The 20,505-nt window shown below is 36.5% G+C and overlaps 1 protein-coding gene across 1 annotated transcript in view; it reads left to right on the forward strand.

Annotated features, from left to right (window-relative positions):
* NEIL3 (nei endonuclease VIII-like 3 (E. coli)) overlaps positions 1 to 12,137 on the forward strand; it is a 24,616-nt gene extending 12,479 nt beyond the window's left edge. The window contains exons 7-11 of the mRNA XM_010569979.1: positions 2,188 to 2,354; positions 5,367 to 5,536; positions 8,655 to 9,057; positions 10,954 to 11,128; positions 11,961 to 12,137. Coding sequence (XP_010568281.1) covers positions 2,188 to 2,354; positions 5,367 to 5,536; positions 8,655 to 9,057; positions 10,954 to 11,128; positions 11,961 to 12,137 — 1,092 coding nt within the window. The remainder of the gene's footprint in view (positions 1 to 2,187; positions 2,355 to 5,366; positions 5,537 to 8,654; positions 9,058 to 10,953; positions 11,129 to 11,960) is intronic.
* The last annotated feature ends 8,368 nt before the right edge of the window (positions 12,138 to 20,505 follow it).

Below are 20,505 nucleotides of genomic sequence, written 5' to 3' on the forward strand. Positions count from 1 at the left end.
TTTTTTTGGTAGGCTAGGAGGAGGGCACCTAACCTTCCTAATACAGTCTTTCAATCATAAAGGCTAAAAATGTGATTTGTTTAATAGTCTGCTTAAATGTCCGCTTTCCCCCAACCCACTGAAGTGTAGTTTAGTCTGTTGGCTAGGGAAATCTTTTCATTCTCCAAACTTCATAGTGAAGACTGCCAATAAAGAGATAGCATCCAGTTCTGCAACAACTATAATACTAGGAAATTTAAACGTGTCGCAGGCTTTTAGACTGACAATAAACAAACAACTTAAACTTTCTGTAGCTCAGTTTAGCCATTTTCAAAACTTCTATAATCTATGCTTAGCAAGTATTCACCAGTCAAGTGCTTTTAAAGGAGAGCTAGCCCCCTGCCCCAAGTCTCTAAGATAAAAACAAAACAAAAATAGGTTAATAAGAGGGGTAGTGCTTGATCATTTTTTTTATAGACTTATAGAATAGTTTGTAGTAATCGTACTGTATCATTTGTAGTAACACCTTACAGAGGCAAAGATAAGGAATCTTGTTTGCATAAAAAGCTGTTGCTTTTGTTTGGTTTTTAAGTAACTGGATAGGAGGAAACTACTAATAAACTAAGAAATGTTATGTTACTAAAAAAGTAACTGTAAACCTTGAGGAGGAATCTTGAGGAGAAAGCAAGCTCCTTGTGAATGTTCATGCAAATATATATTAGTAATTCCTTCTGATTGAATTACTAGATTGTACCAGCAAAAGCATTCTCATTCAGCAAGGCTGATGAATAAGAGCACAGCAGAAGCAAATATACTGTGCTCAAAGACACCTGTATTCTGGGAGAACTCCAAGGGTCTTCATGCATTATGGAGCTAGAGCTATTGAACCCTGCCAGAGCTGGGCTAGTGTTGCTGGGCCAGCTGTGGTATTGTTTGAACTGTGCCCAAGGAACTGTGATTGTAATGCAGAAACTCATGTGGCTCTGCAGAGTTGTCTGCATCTCTACTGTGCTTTTCTTGTTTTTTGGTTTTTTTTTTCTTGTTTTTCTGCTGGTTTTAGCTGGGGTATGTCTATGATGATTCCATGTGAATTGTCTCATGAAATGTGCCTGCTTGTCAGTTAATTTTCTTCATAGTAGCTGGTATGGGGCTATGTTTTGGATTTGTGCTGAAAACAGTGTTGATAACACAGGGATGTTTTCATTACTGCTGAGCAGTGCTTACACAGAGTCAAGGCCTTTTCTGCTTCTCACCCCACCCCACCGGTGAGTAGGCTGGGGGTGCACAAGAAGTTGGGAGGGGACACAGCTGGGACAGCTGACCCCAACTGACCAAAGGGATATTCCATACTGTATGATGTCATGTTCAGCATATAAAGCTGGGGCAAGAAGAAGGAAGGGGGGGATGTTTGGAGTGATGGTGTTTGTCTTCCCAAGTAACCATTACACATGATGAAGCCCTGCTTTTCTGGGGATGACTGAACACCTGCCTGCCAATGGGAGGTGGTGAATGAATTCCTGGTTTTGCTTTGCTTGTGTGCATGGCTTTTGCTTTTCCTATTTAACTGCCTTTATGTGAACTCACAAGTTCTCACTTTTACTCTTCTGATTATCTCCCCCATCCCGACACAGTGGGAGGAGTGAGTAAGTGGCTGTGTGGGGCTTAGTTGCTGGCTGGGGTTAAATCATGACACCCAGATGGTAGCATCGGGTCTGAGCTGGCTCTGCAGTGTGTTTTTTGGTTCTTTTTGGGGTGAGGGAAGGTGGTGTTGGTTTTGTGTTTTATGTTTGTTTTATTTTTGTTTTCTGTGCTGCATTGATTGGAGGTCATCAGCTCTTTAAGAACACTCCTGCAGGTGCCAGGTCAAAGATGACTGGTGCCGAATCGGAGCTAGCTGGTCCAGCTGAACTCAGGGAGTCCCTAGCATGTATTTGCTTGCACTATGCTAGTATGTTTTATTTGTTGTCTTTTATTTCATTAAGAGGAGAATTCCAGACACTTATACCTGATTTAAAATCAATTCTTTTCATAAAAGAATATGAAATACAGATGATAGCCTTTATGAGTGTGCCTTAAATATCTTTATGTAGTCATTGAGCCATCAGTTTAAGTAGGGTTTTTTATTTTTGCTTCAGCTTAACTGTAGAAGGACTGATATAAAACTTATACTGGGTCTCTAACTTGGTTTTTAAACATGTTCTGTTTTAGTGCCGCAAAACCGGGTCTATGCTCTACAAACACTACAAAGTATACAAGCGCCCAGCCTGTGGTCAGTGCAATGGGAAGATCACCGTGTGTCGTTTAGGAGAAAGTAACAGAATGACTTACTTCTGCTCTCAGTGTCAAAAGGCGGATCTCCAGCTTGTCAACGTTAGGTATGATGGCAACTTTTGTAACACTTTTAAGCATCAAAGTGCTTAAGGACATTAATGAGCTGTTACAGTAAGAGGACATCACTTCTCAAATAGAATGGATCCTTGTGCATTTTATATCTAAATTCACTTGACTTTGCACAAGCTTTGATTTGTTGATACTATTTCCTTCAAAGGCCCTGTCTATTACGAAATAGCTATTACTCTAATCAAATGTAGGAATTATAAAATAATTCAGAGTACTCAGAATTATTTACTGCTTCTGGAAAAATTGCCCCTTGTTCTTGCTGTTACAAATATAATAGGCTTGGATGTTTACACACGACTGAGTTGAATGGCATACGGAAGGTAGGAATATGTGTCTATTTCTTTTCATAGGATAGCCCCTTCAGTCCTGGAATATCTAGATAGCTATACATCTATGCAATTTTTTTTCTGGCTGTAGAGTAACACTGAGGATAACTAAAACTTCAGTAAATTCAGAGTGCAGCAAATATTGTAGGGCTTAGGACTTTTCCTCCTTAATGGATTTGGAAAGCTTTTACTACAGTTGTGCCACAGAGACACTTTCAGCTCTACATAAATTGTGCTAGCAGCAGCTTTCCTCCTTTTATTTTAGAAAAGCACAAAATGTGGTTGATATCACAAAGGGTCAAAAGGTAAAAGTTCCAAAAGCACCTTATTCAGACTCTTACATACCTAAGTTATTCTTGAAAATTTTCATCTGAGGTTTCAGAATCTTGCCTTTTTATACTAAGCTCTGTCAATCTAATAAAAAATACTGCTTTGCTTTGCAACCTTTGCCTTCATTAGTGTGTGTGTATATATTTTTTAGAGAAGATTTACAGAACATGCAAGTCCCTCTCCCACCTCCAACCTTCTTTCAAGATTCAGATGGCCGAAGGGATTTTGGTTAAAGCTTAAAAATTGCCTTTGAGTACAGATGAAATATAGAAAATTCCAGCATCGAAGATAAATATTTCACATGCTGATAATCACAATCTGCTGTATTTTCAGAAAGTAATAATGACAAATGCTTTGCAAAAGGGTAGGAAGACAGCAGTGTTCTGTTGAGTCAGATAACTAGCAAATGATGCAAGGAAAAAAACAAAAAAACTTTCTTTCCCTGTTCTAGAACAAGTAGTGGTTTGGTTTTGTTGTTGTTGTTTTTAAACAAATAATTAAACAGTGGTATATTTCAGTGAAAAACATGGTAGCTATAAAATAAAAAGGTCCTTTCTTGTGCTATTCTCATCCTCATGTGTTCTACTGCTCTATTTTCTATTATGCAGTAACTGTTACCAAATGGAAGTATGTGTAGCTCAAGTAGCTTATCTGCCATTCCAAGCTTTTCACATTTGAAGACTGAAAGAAGCCATGTGATCAGATTGACATGCTACAGATCATAAACTGTAGAATTTAACCCAGTGGTTCTTGGGTCAAGTCAAGTAGCTTATAATTTTGCTCAGCTGAAAAAGTTAAGAAAATATCCATTATAAGTTTACTTCATCAAATTTAAATGTACCTTAAATCTTAAAAATATACTTTTCCCCCTATATTTCATGCTCCAAAATGGGGAGGTGGGGGGAATGACAAGACAGATGGACTGGAGGAATGCCATGGAATTACACTCCAAAACATGACATGCTGAATATATTCAGTTTAGTATTGTATTTTTAATAGCCGAGTAGAAAAACTCATCTAATAATGTCAAAATACCCATTTTTAACATTTCTAGTTTGTCTGCTTTGTTATCTAGCTACAGTATTTTGGTGAATGCTACTGTAATGTCTGTTCTACCTCTTGACAGCAGAGGATCTCTTGTATGTCAACAGTTCTCATTATCCTCCTTAGTTTTCCTGTTGTGTAAAACGTGGTAGGTAGTGGATATCCCTACCATTATCTTAGAAATAGCCTGTTAAGGAGAGTGATAATTATGGAATAAATGATAGGTGTAAGGAGTATCACAACAGTTCCCAAGTACAACATTTGCATTATTAATTGAAGTGTTTAAATTCTTAGTATTAAAAAAAAGTCTCCAAAAAGCGCATTCACAAAAACTATGGAGGAAAACACTTGATGACTTATCAACCATAATACTTAAAAATTTACATACATATCTTACTGAACAGTAAGTTCAAGTTACATTTAACATGCTAACAATGTTTGGATACTATGACAAAATTAGTCCTTGGTAACGTGTAGTCACTGTAAAATAGTAACTGTGATTCTAAATCAGTGTATCAACATAGGAGGTATTATAATTAACAGAAAAATACATATAATTAAATCTATAGAGGTGTCTGGAGTACAGCTTTGGCTCACCAGTCACAGCTAGGGCATTCCTGAACTCCTTCTGATGAAGGAAAAAAAAGGCACCAAAAAAAGTAAAAGAAAATCTTTAATTCTGAACAGGCTTCTAAATGTTAAAAGGCTTTCCAGCAAATGGTGACACACAAGAAAGACTTTCTAACTTTTAAGGTTTTCAGTTCTCTTGGCTGCTATGATAACAAAGTGGTCTAATGGGTACCATTTAAATGAGAGCAAAAAAATTTGTTTGCTAGATTGTGTGACTTTCTGTAGTTTGGCTTCTGAACGGTTCTTCATCCAGGAATGCATCAGTAAGCATTCTGTACGAGGGATGCAAGAATAGTGCTGAAACACTCTCCCTTTGTCACCAAGTTTCTTGCTGCAGTACTTGAAAATGGTAGGGAATTTGAGAGAGGCCAGGGCTTTGTGCTGGAGAGTACATCAGATAATTACTAACTTTCCATCCATTTTGTTTAAATATTTTTATTTGTATTACTTCTGCAGCATTGGGAAAGATTTGCCCTTGAGGTAAACAACAAAAAAAAAAATCAAGCTCAACCATGATGTGCTGTCCAAGCTATGATAGGCAGCCATAACACTGTGTACTGCTTGTTCTGTAGCCCTGTGCCTCCCTGCACATAGTGGTGTAAGGCAATTTGTAGAAGAAACGTCACAAAAGACTAACATCATTCTTTTGTTTCACAGCAAACTGCCAACTAGAAATAGCCTAATTGGCTGGGCATATGGCAGGGGGTCATGTTCTAATGAACATGTAGCTCAGAAATCTGAAGAGGAGTGGACGTGTATGTGCTGTACCCTAATAAACAAGCCTTCTGCTGAAATTTGTGATGCCTGTTTGACTTCAAGGCCTGAAGGTATTGAAAGGTTGTCTGGAACCTATACTGGGAAAGGGAGGAGGACTGGGGTTTTGATGCAGTTTTTAGAACTGTAGAAGCGTCTCATTGTGAATTGTATTTATATAACTTTAGCTAACTTAAAGTCAGATTTTGGGGAAATCTTACACAGACAATCATGGAAACTGTCTTGTCTTAAGCCCCAAAAGTCTCTTGTATTCCAGCTTTCTGGGCAGGTGGGATTCTATAGACAAGCCTCTGCAGTAACCCTTTGTTTTTATTGGGGCAAGGAGTGAGACAAAACGCCGTTCTTTCCACTTTCCTTAAAATCACTAGAAGCTTGCAGCATATGCCTGATGGAGAAATCTCCAGGGGGCAGAAAAGTAATTCTCATTCATTCATGTGAACAAAAGCAGTATATTTTGGTACCCTTTGCAAAAGGATGTTGGGTTTCTCAGGGGCTAGGTTTTTTTTCTCTGAGTTCAGAGTAAAGATGATTCTGGACTTTGCACCTATATTTATTGTTTGTCTCTTGCTGGAGCTTTTAATGCTGCTATCTAGAGCTGGTGGGCAGAAGCAGCTGTGAATGAGACCTAGAAAGGGACAGGAAGATAGAATGAGTAACATGCTAGCTTCTCTCCAGATTTCTGTGTGGAAAGGGATGAGTGAGCTAATGGACAGACTTTCCACCGAGACCTCTTTTCTTTGTGAAGAGGAGCTTTGTATTCTTTTTCACTTTCTGTAGAAAAAGTGAGTAAATTACTCTGGAGGGATTTACAGGAAGTTATTGTGATCAAGACTGTTGCTCTGAAACATTTTGAATTGCTACATATATTCCAAGAAACAAAGTCTAGAGGTTTGCATTTGTGTGGCTTTTTAGGGAGAAAGCGAATTCTATAAGAATTCCATATTGAAACTTTGCTACCTCAAAAACTAATACCCCTTTCACATTATGTAGTGAATTATTCAATGAAGTGACTGAAATCTGCATTCTACAACTTATTTCTTTATTTTACTAGTTCCAGTGCTGCAAAACTGAAAGAAAAGATATTTGTAAAGAATATACAGGCTTTTTATATCTGAGAAGAATTAATGTTTTTACATGGGTTCCAGGACCTATTGTTAAAAGTTCACTGAATTTAACTATATGACTCAAAGTATATATGCTGAAATTGGAATCAAAGATCACATTCCCATAGCTTTTAATGGTACTTTGAGCCATGCTTTCCAAAGTGCCTCCAGATTCCTAGCCAATGAAGTAGTGACTTTGTGGTACTGATCTTGGTTCTTATAAAATAAGTTCCAATGCTTTTTAAAAGTATTGCTTCATTCTAGTTTTGCCTTTTATGAATGGAGTGATGTGTGTGAAAGTCTTACTTTACACTAGCTAAAGTCCATTTCTTCAGGCCAGGAATCAATAAAAGTATGACTTTGTGCCTTACATGACACTTGCTGCCAGCAGAGGCTAATCTTGCATAATTCTCCTGCAAAATCAGTACCAGAAACCTGGAAGTTTTAATCTGTCCACAGACTCAGATTTACCAACTAACATTTATCCTGGAATTAATACTGTCAGCTGGACCTTAAAATATGTAACAGCATGTGCACAATTGTTTTACTTTGTAACAAAATACTGTTTCTTTTCCTGTAATTCTAAGTTTCACTTGTTTAGCTGTATGCCATTACTGAAAACAGGCCTGGAATTTGAAGATGTGTTAGGCTTGGTGGAATACTGTTACAAAAATTCTTTTTTAAAAAAATAAGACTTATTTTTGCATCATAGGAGTGGCATTTGAGATTTTTTTTTTAACATGGTTTTGCTTACCTCTCTTTTTTCAAACTTTAAGATTCTTTGCCTTCTCACTTTGGGTTTTTTTTTTGTCTTTTATGTTGTTTCTAAAATTAACTACTGTCAGCAGAAACATTTGAATTTTTGAGGATGGAATACTTGGTACGTAAAGATAGCTGCTGGCCATACAGCCGAAATAATTCAGCCTGTAGACAGAGATAACTATTTACCATTACGTCTTAATTTCCTTGCTCCTTTGCTAAGTACAAGGCCAAGCTTCTATTCTTTCTTAAACAAATTGGAATGTGCTAGAACCAGTATATTTCACTGTGCAGCAGTGGCAAAATGGAAGGAGCCTGGAACCAAGTATTGTTCAGAGTAAACTGTAGGAATTCTTACTCTGTTTGAGTGAGAATGCCTTTGGAGAGAGTGTGCTGTTGTGTATGCCTTATCTACCGATTCTTCTTCTGCTTAATTCCCTCTTCCTTCTACAGAGGGAAGATGTAAGAGGAGACACTAGCTGGCGGTGGTAGAAAAGGACTCTGTTCTTGAACACCATGGCTTCACAGCTGCTTAACAAAGATTGCACATAGGCACTCCATAAAGTTTTTCTTTTCACCCTTTTCTCAGGAAATATTACCTACAGACTCCTTATTTATTAAACTGGCATTAAGACATTATGCCCACTCTTTTGGAATGATTAGTGGCCACTAGGCAGGCCTTTGATTCTGTGAAGAAACATACTGTTGTTCATGTTAGGAAATAAACACAAAGTAAATGTCTGAACTGCTTGTTTCTGAAGCCTCTTACAGTAAGGGATCAATAAGTTTGGATATGCACAATGTTTGGAAAGGATGGAACCCTGAAAGCACTAGAAAACCCAACAAATGGATATTCCTTTTTGTGTCTATAGCAAAACAATACTTTCAGATAGATAATGAATTGCTGCTGGAGGTACCATACCCTGTGATCTCCCAGTGCTGGGGTTATAAAAGGTTATTTTGAAAAAAATTAAATATTTTAATCCCTGTATTTGGGCCAAATTCAATTTTGTATGGTTAATTCTCAAATATCTTTCATTTACAGAGTATGATTCACATCTGGTCCTATTCAAACAATAGTAATATTATCTTGAAGCACGTGTTGTATGTGAGTCCAAAAGTGCATAAGCTTTTTTTATTGTAAGAAATTTGGTACTATATCTAATCTGTGATAAGTTTTGAGATCTTTCAGGATGGTATGGTAAATTTACTCTTTCACTCCCTCTATGATGACTTATGAATACAGATCAGAAATATGATGTATCACTCTACACAGATGGATTATAACCAATAATTTATTTTTCCTTAGTTCCAAAGACAGAGAATGTTGAAGATTCTGCAGGCTTTAACACAAACTTAATGAAGTACCCCTGTAATGATTTCAGAAAACCGAGCACAGAAATAAAGATCAACAGGAAAGCTGCATTTGGAACTACAACTCTTGTCTTAACAGATCTTGGTAATGAAGCTGTTTTGAGAAATAATACCCAAATATCTGATGGACATTCTCAGTGTGTTGCTCCAAAAAGTAATTGTAAACAAATACAAAACAATGTCTACCAGTCAGGTGGAAGCACAGATGAGGATTGCTCAACACATGTAACTGCTATGGCTTTGTCCTCCTGTCAGCAACCTCTCTCTTTCAAACACGTGCAGAAGAAACAGAAAACTGATCATATACCCTCAGTTCACCAATATAATATAGCAATCAGGTATGTATTCTAAAATGTAAACAAGTGTCTTTGTAATCCCATAAACCAACTTTATCCCTGAAGATTAATGGAATACTGTGCTGTTGGGTTCAGACACTGTTGTCTTTGGATTTCTGCCAGAGGTAACTTATTCTTGGGTAACTAAAATTATACCTCAGATTTCAAAAGCACTGAATGACCTAGGCTGTCACTGGAAATGTCCTGATTTTGGCATCTGGCCACTACTGCTGTTAACTAAACAGCTGTTTATAGTTCAGCTATTCCCATGGAATAGGACTATATAGCTCTAATAAGTCAACAAGCACAGTTCTACGTAAGGAGTTGTCTGATCTTAACACTGTAGTTGGTATCTGCTTAAAGACATCTTGAAGTCATTGTGAAAGATGACAAAAGGAAGGTAGCTGAATGAATATATTCTAATTGAAGTTAATTGTCAACTAACAGTTTTCAACATTCTTCCATGATACAAAGCTCTGTATAGGTACCTTGATGAACCTCCCATCACTATTTTCTCTTAACTTTCCTCCTGATCCTGTATGTAAATATTTAAATGCTCTAACCATCCTGAATTTTTATTTACACAGCCCTATTCAGACACATGTGTTGCCTAGTTAAGAGAAATGTGAGAAACTACTAGGGTTGTCAAGGAAAAGTTGGGTGGGAGTACACAACAGTAATGGGATGCAAGGGAGATGTCACAGTGGTAAATTATGCAGGGTGAATGTGAAATATTAATGATATGCTACAAAATTCTTGGTCATGTGTCTGTTCTGAAATACAGAAATTACTTCTTGCATTGTTGAAGCACCAGTTTTGAAATAGGATCTCACTGGCTCACTAGGTTAGGCTGTATGAATATCCTTTCTCCTTGCTGTCTCAGTAGAGGACTACAGAGAACTGAGGATGTAGGCAGGATAACTGAGAATAGAAGAGTGCAAAGAAGAAATGAGATGGTATCAGTCACAATAACAGGTAGTTATAGCAAGTCATCAGCTTCAATGTTTAAAAAAAAAAAAACAACAAACCAACAAAACCCAAACACTTTGTAACAAAAACCAACAAAAACTTGGGTGTTTTTTTTTCTTTTGTTTTAATGAGGTGTTGGAAGAAAACTGGTGATGTCTGCAGGACTGCAGTCTTCCAGACATAAAAGAGAACATAAAATTCCTAAGCTGATAAGTTAACAAAAATGAATTAATTAATCTTCTTTTTTTACTAAGGCTTCATCACTGCTTTTCTGCTCTATAAATATATTGGAAAGATACATTTCAGAGAACTAATCTTTTTCATGTTACCACTTTTAAATAAAGCCTTGTGTATTGTATTCAGATAATCTCTGACTATCTCAATCATGAGGAAGAAAAAAGAAACTTTATCCCATTCAGAGAACATTTTTCTACCCCCTCAGATGGATTACTTCTTGTCTGAATATGATTTGGAGCATTACTGTAACATTTTAGTAAAGAGGGTGGGAGTCTTTTCTGTGAAGCATACAAATACCTTTAACCTGGAGTAATTACTTGGTATTGGTCTTTTTCCCACTGAGAGCAGAATACTCTTTTAGAATCTATTGGAATTTGGGGTGGGCAGTATAATAGCAGTGGTAATACTTATTTTGTTGTGCAGATTCATTTGAGTACTTTGAAATAATTTAAAACATGGGCTAATGCTGTGGAAACTGGTATATCTGCAAGAAAAGCACACAGGCTTGTCTATTCACTACTAGTGATCAGTCAGCTTTAAAGGTGCAATAAGGTGCATTAGAAAAGTAAGTTCTCTAGTTGTCATTGTGTGTAAAAGTACTCTGAGTGAGCTATTGTAATGGTAGGAGAGAGTTCTTTGGCTGGTAATCCCTTTAACGTTACACAAAAGTCATTTTGTAACCTGTCATTACAGCACATCTCAACCTAATATGACAGATGATACTTGCATGTCAAGCATGGGCCATCCTCGCTGCAGTAAACACAGCCGTCTCTGCAGCCTCAGAGTTGTGAGAAAGGATGGAGAAAACAAGGGCAGGCAGTTTTATACCTGCCCTCTACCCAGAAAAACTCAATGTGACTACTTTCAAGTATGTATATGACTTCAGGGCCTGTTTTCTAATAAGCACTTGTTCCTGCAGCCTCCTTGCCCCAGTAATCTGTAATTGTGAACAAATAAAATCCATTTAAAGTTTGGAGTAACTTTAAATATTTTTGCACACTGAATTGAAACTAAGAGTATGACAGTAGTTATAAGATTACAGTTTTAGTTACTTCTCTTGCTCCTGAGAAGGCACCTGCTTGGCCAAATGCTCTTAATCTGCTTCTGCATGATGTAAAACAGATGCATAGCAGAAATGCTGATTTGAAGGCACTTGTACAAGTTGTTTAGTTCAGCCTCGTGCTTGAAGAAGGACTATGGCAAATTCTAGATATAGACATCAGATGCATTTTTGTCTAGCCAAAATCTTGAAAACCTCCAAGGGTGAAGATTCTGTCATCTGCCTGGGCAACTGCTCCCACTGCTGCACTAATACCTCTAACCTGACCTTCCTAGCTGCAGCTGGTGGCCATTGCTCCTTGCTATGAATGTATGTGACTGAGAAGAGTTTGATCCAGCCACCTACCACTAGGTAGTTAACAGATGAACTCAAGACAGTAATGACTATAGTGCCTTAATTTGAAGAAAACTGTGTTAACATCAATTAAAGTTACATCAGTTAAAGTGCATACAGTTGCAATTAATGTTAAAGAAAAACCTAAAATCAGTGACCACAAAAGAAAAAAAACTATCTTAACTGCTAGGAAGAGTTTCTTCTAGGGTGTCCCCTGTAGATCTGTTTCCATTGCTAATCTTAAAATAAGGAATTCGTAGCCATCACATATGCTAAAACTGCACCTAAAACCTGTTTCTTTTTGCAGTGGGCTGACTTGGATTTTCCATTTTGTAATCACGGCAAGCGATGTGTTATGAAGACTGTGTTGAAGATTGGTCTCAATAATGGGAAGAACTTTTTTGTGTGCCCTCTTCAAAAAGAAAAACAGTGTGGCTTTTTCCAATGGGCAGAAAATGGGCCAGGTATGCAGGTTATTCCTTGAGGTCAATGTTCTAGTTATCTGCTCCTCAGGATGTCTTAAGGGCATACAACTTTGCTAGTCATTTCTGGTTTGGTTTGGTTTTGTCTTTTTCCCTGTTCACTAGCTAATTAGTAAAATAGCTCCAACAATGTAAACAACTGCAGATTTGGAAAGAGTAATTTTACATAGTCCTATACAAATTAAAACACTGCTTGCATGCTGCATAGTATTTTGAAATAAACATCTAGCTTGCAATATATTGTAACATGCTGTTATATTTCTAATAAAAAAATTGAACTGTTTTCTTTTTTTATGTAAATACCACTGAATTTTGACAGCACTGCCTACTTTCAAGCATATGTGACTTGTAGAATGGATAACTTAATCTAAATTAGTATTTTAAATTGATAGACTTTTTCATAAATGTAAACCTGTACTTGGTAAAAGTTAATAAAAACTGAATATACTTTTTTAATACCACTTCATGCTTTATTTCCTCAGAACTTAAAATGAAACAGCAATGGACTGTACACTTTGAATGTTACCATAGTTGAATGTGTGACCTTGCTAGTTTTGGAAAACAAAGACAAAAACTGCCCTAAAACTAATAACATAAGTCTGCAGTTTTCTCTAATTATATATTTTAAATCTAGATCTTAACATTCTACTCTAGTTGCTACTGAACTTTTTTTCCCTGATTAATGTGAGATGTATAATAAACCCATACTTCTTAGGTGGTTAAAACTCAGTTTACACTTCCTAGACTTACTGCTATTTGATGAAGCAAGTGAAAAAGTAAATAGAATATGGTAAATTATCAAATGTGAAGTAAAGCAGAAACAGAACTCTTCAAATCTTTGGAGCATGTACTATAGATAAAAAGGAAAGTGAAACTAATGAAGATATGGCCATAGCTTAATAAATTATTGAATCACAATCAGTTTTTAAAGGAAAGTAATGGGAAGTAGCATTGCTTCCCACCAAAAATGTGAGAGATGAAACAGGTTTAGAAGCTTCGTGTAAATGGTCCTTCAGTCTATGTAAATACTTCAGAATTAATTGTGTCATTTCTGAGAGCTAACTGCTTTTTTGCCTTTTTGTTGTTGTTGAGGTGGAAAAACTACTTTATTTTCCTGAGAAAGTTGTGAAACTTCAGTCCAATTTAAATCTTCGATGCCACAGTGCAAGTCAAACTGATTAATTCTTGTCTGAACCAACACACATTCAAAGGCTTTTTTATTTCCTCCTTTCAATAGCCTTTGATACCTTTCAAATCTTTTAAAACTTACCTTATATGAAGGAAATCTTTTCTAATCAGATTGTAGAAACTATAATCCTTCTGTTGCTCAATGGACACTTTCCAAATAACACATATCTTTTATGAAGCCTATTATTTAAAGTGAGGTACAGAACTCCAGCTGAGAAAAAAAACAAGCTATTTCCCATGGTGAAGACTGACTTTCCATTGCCATCTTTTTGTATGATGCTTGTTACAATATGTCACTGCTAGCTTGTGCTTATACATCTAAATCTTTAAATTTGCTATCTAACCAGTTCTTCACTTCTTATATTTGTACAATTGATTACTGTGATAAAGCACCTGCTTACTTTTAAATCGTACATGTTCTGCACAGGGATAATGCTGTAGTAGTTCAGCTAAACATGAAAAATCAAAAAGAAATACAACTGGTTTTGATCACTTGCCTTCAACAAATGTTAAGATATCACTGAAGCTGAAAGTTAAGTGACTTTTTCAAACTCTGACACTTCAAAGATAACAGTTGGGCTGTTATGTCTTTTTTTATCTTAACAGCCAGACAAGAAGTATCTGTTTACATGTAACACATACAAGTTTTTAAAGGATTAACTGGTTTTATTAGCTACTGCACTCAGTTTCCTTTTTCTGTTCTTATATTTCTAGAACATGTTGTAAAAAAATGTGCGTCCATAAGCAATATGCAGAGTTAACCTGGATACTGGAACAGTGATGTATAAAGTGCATTTAGCCTCTGATGGTGGTTTACCCCCAGCCAGCAACTAAGCACCATGCAGCCGCTCACTCACTCCCCCCCCATCCAGTGGGATGGGGGAGAAAATCAGGAAAAGAAGTAAAACTCCTGGGTTGAGATAAGAACGATTTAATAGAACAGAAAAGAAGAAACTAATAATGATAACACTAATAAAATGACAACAGTAGTAATAAAAGGATTGAAATGTACAAATGATGCGCAGGGCAATTGCTCACCACCCGCCAACAGACACCCAGCCAGTCCCCAAGTGGCGAAATCCCTGCCCCCCCACTTCCCAGTTCCTAAACTAGATGGGATGTCCCATGGTATGGAATACACTGTTGGCCAGTTTGGGTCAGGTGCCCTGGCTGGGCATGAGAAGCTGAAAAATCCTTGACTATAGTCTAAACACTACTGAGCAACAACTGAAAACATCAGTGTTATCAACATTCTTCACATACTGAACTCAAAACATAGCACTGTACCAGCTACTAGGAAGACAGTTAACTACATCCCAGCTGAAACCAGGACAATTGGTTCCTCTATTTAACAAGTAATTTCTTGCAAAGTTTGAATAATTTAAAAGCATGAGAAATAACCTACATTAAAAATCTTACTATTGAAATAGTAGAAGCTTCATCTTGAATGAAAGTTAGTTTATTTTTAAAAAGCGACTTCTGCTACTTTCAGCCTAACTACAAGTGTTAGTGTGCAATGACTTGCATTTATCATCCCAAACATAACATAATAGGCTAGCCAGTTGATGTAACCAGAGCTGGCTGGAGGTAAGTGGCTTGAACAGCTGTACTTCACTATCTACCACTGAGATTGCAAATTAGAGATTTTATAAAGTCTCTGATTGTGCATGAAGTTGTAATAAAACAGGTTAAGAATTCTAAGCATCTAAGTCTCTCTCAAGATGTTTCAGAATGTTTGTATCCCTGATATCACTGTTTTGGACAAAGAGTTGTTTCAGGAAATGGATATTTAGCTCAAATTCAGGCAAGAGATGTCATCTAGCAGATAAAATGTAAAATGTTTGAGAGGAAGTCTGAAATGTATAAAAATAAATTTAAGAATTTTAAACAGGAAATAAGGCAGGAGCCACAGGGAAGGTATGGCTATTAAAGAAGTGCAACATGAAAGTTTTGTTTAGGGTATAAATGTTTATGGAGAAATGTTTATTTCATAAACAAAACTTTAAATTTAGAAATTAGATTACCACCTAACACTCAACTTAACTTAAACAACTTTGGGACTAGTACTCTTCCATAAACCTCATGAAAGTAGGGGAACTTAACTGCTCTTTTACAATGCTAAGGCTATTACACTATACATTAAATAACAAGATTATAAGTTATTTCATTCTAATCTCATGTCTCCCCTATAAATATTAAGCTATAAACTTCAAAAGTTTGTGGAGTGTGTTCCCTTGGGCATCTATTTTGAAGGCGTGGTATATATTTATATCAGCCTAAACTTGCTTATGATATATCCTGGCTGTATAGTATCACAAAGTGAGCAAAGGCCAAAATGGAAATAAAGGGCAAGGATAGCCTGAGCTCATGACAGTGAACTGCCACGTGGAAGAATCTGACATGTTTGCACTCCAGTGATGTAAGAGACTAAGCAAGAGGCAGCGAATTCTAATTCACCAGCTGCCTCTGCATAACTTACTGCTTTTGCAAATGGTGGGGTTTTTAATTTTTTTACTTTTTTTCCCTTCTCTTCTTGGGGAGGACAGCACTATGTAACTTGTTTAACAAGCTTTGGCTGATAGCTGGTTATAAAAGGTTTCAACAAAAAAAAAGCTGGCAAGAAAACTGACCTTGGAATAGATCCCCCTCCCAGCCTTTCAAAAAGAATCTGCAACCAAGAGTGCAAAATGGTAGATAGTTCTTGGACAGGATCTCTTGTGTTTGCTCAAGATAAAAAGTACTGATTTTCAGCTTTTGTCCTAATAGTTTACAAATGTGTTTATTTTTTCACATTGATTCACCTATTACAGTGCAAGTGACAGAACACGCTTATTTCACATTCATATCTGTCTTTCTTACACATTTAATAGCTTGCATTGCATACAATCAACTGCAAAGGCCAAAAAGAATAACAAAGCCTTAGTTAAAAGAGGTAACTGCCTGTCCCAAACATTTTCTGTCATTTATATTCCTCAAGAAAGCCAATGTAAATAGCTTTTAAAAAAATGCAGCCCTTTTTAAAGGCCTTAGGGTTCTGACATAGAGTTGCTACTTTAACCTGTACCCATACACAGCTAAGAGAAATGGGATGCATTGCCAGTGTCTACAAGAGGCTGTTAGGACTGACAGGCTCACATAAGCTCCTTTGACTAGATGCGTTCTGAACGAGGTGGTGAGGGTAGTTCTGTAATAAAAAGGAGTCTTCCAGTAAAGCTGACTTCTAAGTGCTCCCTCTTACAGTTTTTAGAGAGCTTTTTTAGACATTAACATTACAAAGTGATAGCATGACTCATGACAGAAACCTGTCTTTAACCTTATACAGAAAACACATTTTCTGGTTTTATATACCACAAAGCTAACCTCATAAAGCTCTCTGAACTCAGCTGAGATGCTATGTAAAACCATTTTTAGAGGATCAAATCAAGGTCACACAAGTTGTGAAGTAAAAATTTTAAACCTAGAAAATGCTAATGCCATACCCAATTTCTGCTTTATGGTAGCACTTTAGTTACTATTACAGCTTAAGTAAGTTTAGGCAGAGTGTATCTTTCACTTTGAAAGTAACATTTATTTTCCAATTTGTGACATTCAGGTTAGAATCAACAGATTTTATGCCCAGTTTCATGCCTTTATACCCTTATTTAAAGTACTTTTATAACCAGCTATTTGTTAGACAGACATGTATTTTTCTTAATCTCTACACACACAACTACCATTTGATGGCAATGTGAATTCAGCAAACAGATCAAGAGCTGAAGCAATAGTCTTATATTAGTAATTCACTGAGGGAGAAATAAATTTACACTGAAAAAATGCACTCAAATTTTGAGACATGACTATGTCACAGCTGTGACTACAGACCTTTACAATTATACATATGCAACTATTTCTGCATCCACCTTCCTGTCTAAAACAGTGCTAGTTCTCACTTGTTTTTCTGGAATGGAAAACAAGTAAGGGTGCTTTAGCTTGATGGTGGAAGGGTACTTTCAAAGAAGTGGAAAATGCCAACCTTTCCTTAATATCTGTAAGAATGTTCATCATTAGTGGCTAAGTATCTTTCACATGGAATCAAGAGGTGTTGCAAACTCTTTGATGGACTTCACAGCAACTGTAGGCCCTCTTTCTCTCTGAACAAAATCTCTAGAAGATTTAAAATTCTTCTCAGCATCTGTCTTGTACCTTTCTGCACTGTGCAATTTACCTTGCTATCAGCTACACTTGTACTGACTTTTGCTGATGACAGCCAGAGTTCAGCATCTAGTGTAACTTAATATGTTGTATGTCCATCTTTTTATTCCTCTAATGCCTGAAAGGTTGTTTATTATGTCCAATTTTTACTTGAATATTCAAAATGTACAATCAAAATCAATTTAGAGAAGTGTGCAAATGTGCTATACCTTTAGTGCAACAACAAAATAAAATCCAATCTAAGGCGAGAACCAAATGATAAAACTATTTTCCAGATAAAAGCTTATTAAAAATGCAACAAGCATGCTTACAGCTGAGTAGAATTAAGAGTGTACACAGTTTTGTCTAAATGTAGTCAGTGCTTTAGTTATTTAACTTAACTCAATTGCCATTCCTATACAGAGTGCAGGTCCCTGCAGAGTTTGTATGCTTTATGATTTTTACTATAAAATCAACTTCAAACAACATGATTGTCTTCTAGTTGTTAGTCATGTCGTATGATCATACTGTGAAAAGATCCTAACGCTAGTCTTCTTTTAATACTAAGGTTTCAGGTGAGACCTTAACAGAGAGTTCGCAGAGTAATGACAGACCTCTCAGAAGGCACTGATGAGCAGCAGAGCCCAATTTAAAGATGGAATGGAACGGTGTAGTTAGGAACACTGAAGGAAAAAGTGAAGCAAGAGTTCCTCTGTTTTGGCAGGAGAAGGCCCATTCAACTGGTTTGGCAACAGATGGAGCTGAAACCTAAGTCCTTCCTTCAGAAATCATACGCGTATGTGGTCTTTCACACCAACCTGTATTATCTCCACCTGTATTTTAGATCAACTAAACAAATTAACTGCAATCCAAATGCTCTGTGCTCAGATTAAACAGGCCTTAATCTCAGATTCTGAGTAAACCCAACTGCATGTTTCACTAGATTAAAAACTGGCCTATGCATAAATTTTGCTGACAGGTCTGTGCTCCAGGCTGATTCCAGCCAGCTCCAAAAATGCAGTGCTTGAAGAGGGCCTTAGCACAGCAGCTTGAGCACCACATCTTTGGATAAGAACTTGCCTGTATTCCACTAGTTTGTAGTTTATGCAGAGCAAATGCAGATTTTTGAAGAAATCTGCATATACTTCCTGCACTAGGCAACAACCTGAATAGGAGTTGCCCTTAAATTTTGATCATAGGATCCAGGAAGACAGATGGGGTAGAAGTTTACCGTTTCCTATACATGAAAAACTTATTTCTATATATTGCATTTTTTGACAGAATCATATTCCTCAGAGGGATCTATTCACATATCTTTAAATCTAGAAAGGATTACAGTAATCATCTAGCCTACCCTTTTGCAGAAAACAGGTGGATTATGCTCCTTTAATCAGTTTAAGTGTATTAATGTCCACTCATCTTCCTCCAGATGCACTTAATCTAGAAATTCTTTGCAGCTCTTTCCTTCAAACATAACTTCTCCTTCTTGTTCTGGCCCAGGAAATACTTCATCATAATGACAGTGACAGTAATGATTTGACCTGCAAAAAACCCTCATAATTTGTTAGAAGCCAGGACACTGTAGTATGGAAAAGGAAAAAAAAACCCCACACTTGAAACAGGGAAAACTGGGAAATGTATTTTAAACTTTATCCAGAAAACACAATGCCGCATCACGCAAGGATAGCCAGCTTTGTACCCCCAACCAAGTTAAGTAGCATTTGCAAGGTGTTTTCACTCCAGCTAGTTGACTCTGTTGAAAAGCAGAATATTGGCCTAGACTAATATTATTTCAAACCTAAGACAATGCCCATTAATAACAACTAGAGAAAAAACAACGTATAATCTCTCATAAAAAGAATTCAGACTACATTTCTCAGGGTATAAATAATTCTATACCACCAAAACCCTAAGGTTTTAATCAAAAAGAAACAAATTAAAATTCAAGCACTTATTTAATAAATTAATATGTTCTAGAACTTGAGGATGATCTTAAACATACAAATGAAAGTTTTGAAATGTCTTTAGAAAAAACACTCAAATTACAATATATGGAATGCACAAGCAAGCTTAAAATCCATTTGTACAAAGAAGAACTTAGAAAAATAACGCACTTACCATTATTGGGTTTTTTACCTCACCATACAGATAGAATATATAGCTTATCCTTTGCTTTCTCTGATAGCTCATGTTATTTGCACTGTATTTGCCATTTCTCAGCTCCTTTCCAAAGTTCAGTCATTACCTAATATTGTGATACCATACATCTTCACCTAGAAACATGTGCAATGTCTCATGTTACACTTCAGTTCACCTTCATTAGAAAAACAGAATGTGTTTATTTTTAATCAGTCTAAAATAGTCTAATAGGACAAGGCTTTACAAATACAAAATACCTGCCTTTATATAAAAGCAGCCTTTCAGCAAATGCTTTTCTTAAAAACATGAACTGACTCCAAGTGGACCAGAACAGAAATATTTACTATTACAGTAGCACAACTTCTCCAAGTTGTGTTTTAATAAAATTGAATTCTCTAATTAAAAAAAAAAAAAAAGGGGACTTTTTTTTTCTTTTTCATAAATTACTCGGAATGACTACAAGTAGGTTAATCCGGTATCAGATGCTAAGAGTAGCAGCAACAAAATACAGGAAGTTCACAATAAGGACAGAAGGCTTCAGAAAGTTACCTTAGAAACTTTTATATCTTTGTCAGAGATATGCAACCACTGAAAAGGAATTAGAAGTCAAAAAAGGTACATAATCACACCAGAAAAAGGTTTTCCTTTTTCAGTGGAAATGTATTATGCCTGTAGTCCTGACGTTGGCTACTAAAGGTTCTTGGATTCCCACAGAGACCAATAGTGACACAGATCAGGTGGTCAAAAGCAAGGTGTAACGGATCGAAGTATCACTCTATAGCCTGACTCTGCTTGTTCGTACATAACAATGCAGAATGAACCATAAGCATAAAAGAAACTCTATACTCTTGCCATAAAACTATTCAGGTACAC

This window comes from Haliaeetus leucocephalus, unplaced genomic scaffold (assembly GCF_000737465.1).
Source record: "Haliaeetus leucocephalus isolate CR32 unplaced genomic scaffold, Haliaeetus_leucocephalus-4.0 Scaffold284, whole genome shotgun sequence".
Lineage (NCBI taxonomy): Eukaryota > Metazoa > Chordata > Aves > Accipitriformes > Accipitridae > Haliaeetus > Haliaeetus leucocephalus.